The sequence below is a fragment of the Ciona intestinalis genome, chromosome 10 (assembly GCF_000224145.3).
Source record: "Ciona intestinalis chromosome 10, KH, whole genome shotgun sequence".
In the NCBI taxonomy this organism is placed as follows: Eukaryota; Metazoa; Chordata; class Ascidiacea; order Phlebobranchia; family Cionidae; genus Ciona; species Ciona intestinalis.
Window position 1 is genome coordinate 3073552 of NC_020175.2, and position 3226 is coordinate 3076777.

Genomic DNA, 3226 nt, shown 5'->3' on the forward strand with positions numbered 1-3226 from the left:
AAAAAATGAAAAAATCCCCCAAAAATAATCACCTACAGAGTAACATACATGGTAACTGGTAAGCTGACATGAGGTGTATGGTGAACACCCGTGTTATAACGACTGTCGTTTTCCGGCCATGCAAGGATAAAGTAAGTTACATACTACTAATACTAGTACAGTGCTTCTCAACCACCGTCCGCGTCAACTTTTCTACTAGTCCGCCAAATATATTACAATTTTATATCTCAATCGCAAAATGCAAGATGCTGAAGTCTTGTCCATTGATTAAAGAAATAAAACAACAAATTTTAAACTAATTTAGTACTTCGCTAGTTCCATAATTTGTAGCACTGTGACGTAACATAGAATTCATGGTCTACTTTGGACTTTATTGTACGTAATTATATTTTGGGTTGATTTTTGAAGGCCACTGGTCTGCAAATTTGTTTCCATATTTTACCGGTCGCAAGCTAAAAAGGTTGAGAAACACCGGTTTCGTAAGTGTAAAGTAAAACTTTTCGTTTTTTGTTTTTACCAATGTTAAATTTTTATTTTTTTTTCACAGACTTAACCATTGAAAGTTCCCTGAAGACATGCGAAGAAGTTTGGCTGAGTAAGGTCTTTGAGATTCGTCCTCACACTAGAGGGCAGTCTAAAGCTGTTGGACCTGATCTGGAGGCTGGTAGTGAAGTCACGGGAAGCGAGATGATGCCTCATGCTCTTCTGCAGACACACGAGGGCAGCAGGTGAGAATTTTGTGATAATTTTTTTGCTCTAAATTTATGTTTCTTAGTTAAGATAATTATGTAAATTTATGTTTTTTAGTTAGTTAAATTTTAAATTTATGTCTCTTATGTGATTAAATTTATATTTCTTAGTAGAATACATTTTAAATTTATGTATGAAATTTTGTGTAAGTTTATGTCTCTTAGTTAATGGGGGAAACTATGTAGGATTTTCCTGTTTTATAATTTTTTTGTTTAATATTTGATGTAAATTATTTCTCTTGGTAGTTTTAAATATTAATGTCTTTTTTATTTGGTTGATTTTTTTTTTAAATCTGATTAATTTTTGGATTAATTGTGAAAAAAAGATCAAACTGTTTGGTGTACACTTAACTGTATTGATGTAAAAATGCAAACATAATTGATGTATAGTAGGATGGGGGAAGATGGGACACCTTTAGCACAGAATATCTAAATATCCTGATTGTGTTTTAAACAATTAACAACGGTCTATGGGAGTCGTGAAGATACGGTTTCATAATTCTTTGAATTTTCTTTGTTTACTACTAAATAGGACGACAAAATAGAATGAAAAGGTGTCCCATCTTCCCCCACCCTACTATACATTAAATGCACACTTATAAGTTAAAATAAACTTATTCATACTCATGTAAGTTGATAACATAATATATATTTTATATTTTATATTTTAACTGAATTTTCAATAATTTTTATTATTTTTCAATAAGTTGGTAAACTAATTTATATTTTTTCTGAATTTTCTTTAACTTTTATAATTTTTTTCTAAATTTTTAACTTTTTTTAAAATTTTTTTCTGCTAATTGTGATTTATAGAACTGGAGGTACTCGGACGAAGAGCATGAAGAGTGGTCCTCACAGTCGATCCTCTGATAAAACAGGAGGAGGATCAGTATCAAGAGGAAGAGGAGGTGGGAGGACATCAGTCCTCTCGCTTCCAGTAAGCCTCCTCAATCTCGTGGATGACCCGAGTCCGATCTGCCTCCTCAAAAATGTGGAGAAGATTTTTTCGGAGCTTGAGCATCATCAGGTAAGGGGATATTTTGCTAATTTGAAATTTGATTCTTTAAGGGTGAGGGTTCTGTTAAAAAGGTAACAGGAGTAAATTTTTAGTATAATTTTTATACTATTGGTTGCAATTTAGTTTTTTTTTCATTTTTGTTAAAGTCTTCATGGGTTACACTTTTTTTATGGAGTATTGTTCCTACATCAAAGCGTACCAAAGGTCTTTGCATTAGAGCTAAGTTAAAAAATACTCTTTAAAGTTCTGTTACAAATTCCTAACTTCCTAAATACTTAGTAACTAATAAGCGGGCAGGAGATTTATAAAACAAAACTTTGTGTTATAAATACTGCAATAAATTTATTACATTCATTTATTTGAGTATGTGAATGAATGTAACTTACCTTATCCTCGCGTGGCCAGTAAACGACAGTCGTTGTCACACGGGTTTAACACCTCGTGCCAGCTTACGAGTTACCATGTATGTTACTTTGTGGGTGATTATTTTTTTGGATTTTTTTCAATTTTTTTATGTATGGCTGATAATTTAAACAACCCATTAGTGACCACTGGGTCGGAGCAATTGCCATTAAGTGTCTTGCCTAAGGACACATACGCCCACAATGGTAGCAGCGTCGAGCCTTGAACCCATCAACTCTGGGTTAAAGGCAGGCGCGCTTACCACAATGCCACGGCGCCGGAAATGTGATGAAAATCAACATGTTAAAATATATCAATACAAATTTTCTAGGTTGAGTTGAACAGAATGCAGAGCAACAGTGCCATTGGTTCATTCCTTGATGAAGTAACAAAGTGGCAAAAACGTTTGCACCTCATCGAAGCTGTGTTGGAAGCTTGGGTGAGCGTGCAAATGAAGTGGGTACAACTTGATGACGTGTATTCAGGTGGGGGTTTAATAACCTTAAGCATTAAAATTTTTTTAATATTTTCGATTTTTTTTGCGATTTGTAATTAAAATGCATGGAATTAAAAATTGAGTTTAAAATTTAATTTTTTAAAATTTTGGTTTAGAGCTATGCACAGGCTACAGTGATTCTGCAGATTTATATTTTAAAATTAATGGTGAAAATGGTCGTTTATAGATTGGTTTTATATTTGTTATGGTTATATCAGTTAGAGCTGCTGGCATTGTTTCACGTTTATACTAGAATTGTGTTTCATTTTACTATATTCACAATGTCGAAAATTATTATAGTCCAAAATATAAAGAGATTTTAAGGAAATCGAACGGCAAAGCCTTTGAGTTTGTTAGTATTTTGTTTATATTTTTGGACAGATTAATTTTTCAATCTACTGTCTTCTTGCTTAGCTGTATTCTTTATGTTTTATTTCTTCACACCTGTTAGGAAAGCTCTATTGAAGCAATTGCTGTTATAAACACAATAATGTATCCTGCACATAGAGGTTTGTCCCGGCGCCGTGGCGTAGTGGTTAGCGCGCCTGCCTGTAACCATTA

General features: G+C 33.2%; 1 protein-coding gene across 1 annotated transcript in view; it reads left to right on the top strand.

The window, feature by feature from the left end:
- Positions 1-585: 585 nt before the first annotated feature.
- The window catches only part of LOC104266158, a gene marked incomplete at its 5' end in the record, with an annotated part of 12137 nt that continues 9496 nt past the window's right edge, over positions 586-3226 (top strand). Inside the window, 3 exon segments of the mRNA XM_018813604.1 lie at positions 586-728; positions 1563-1776; positions 2501-2654. Coding sequence (XP_018669149.1) covers positions 586-728; positions 1563-1776; positions 2501-2654 — 511 coding nt within the window.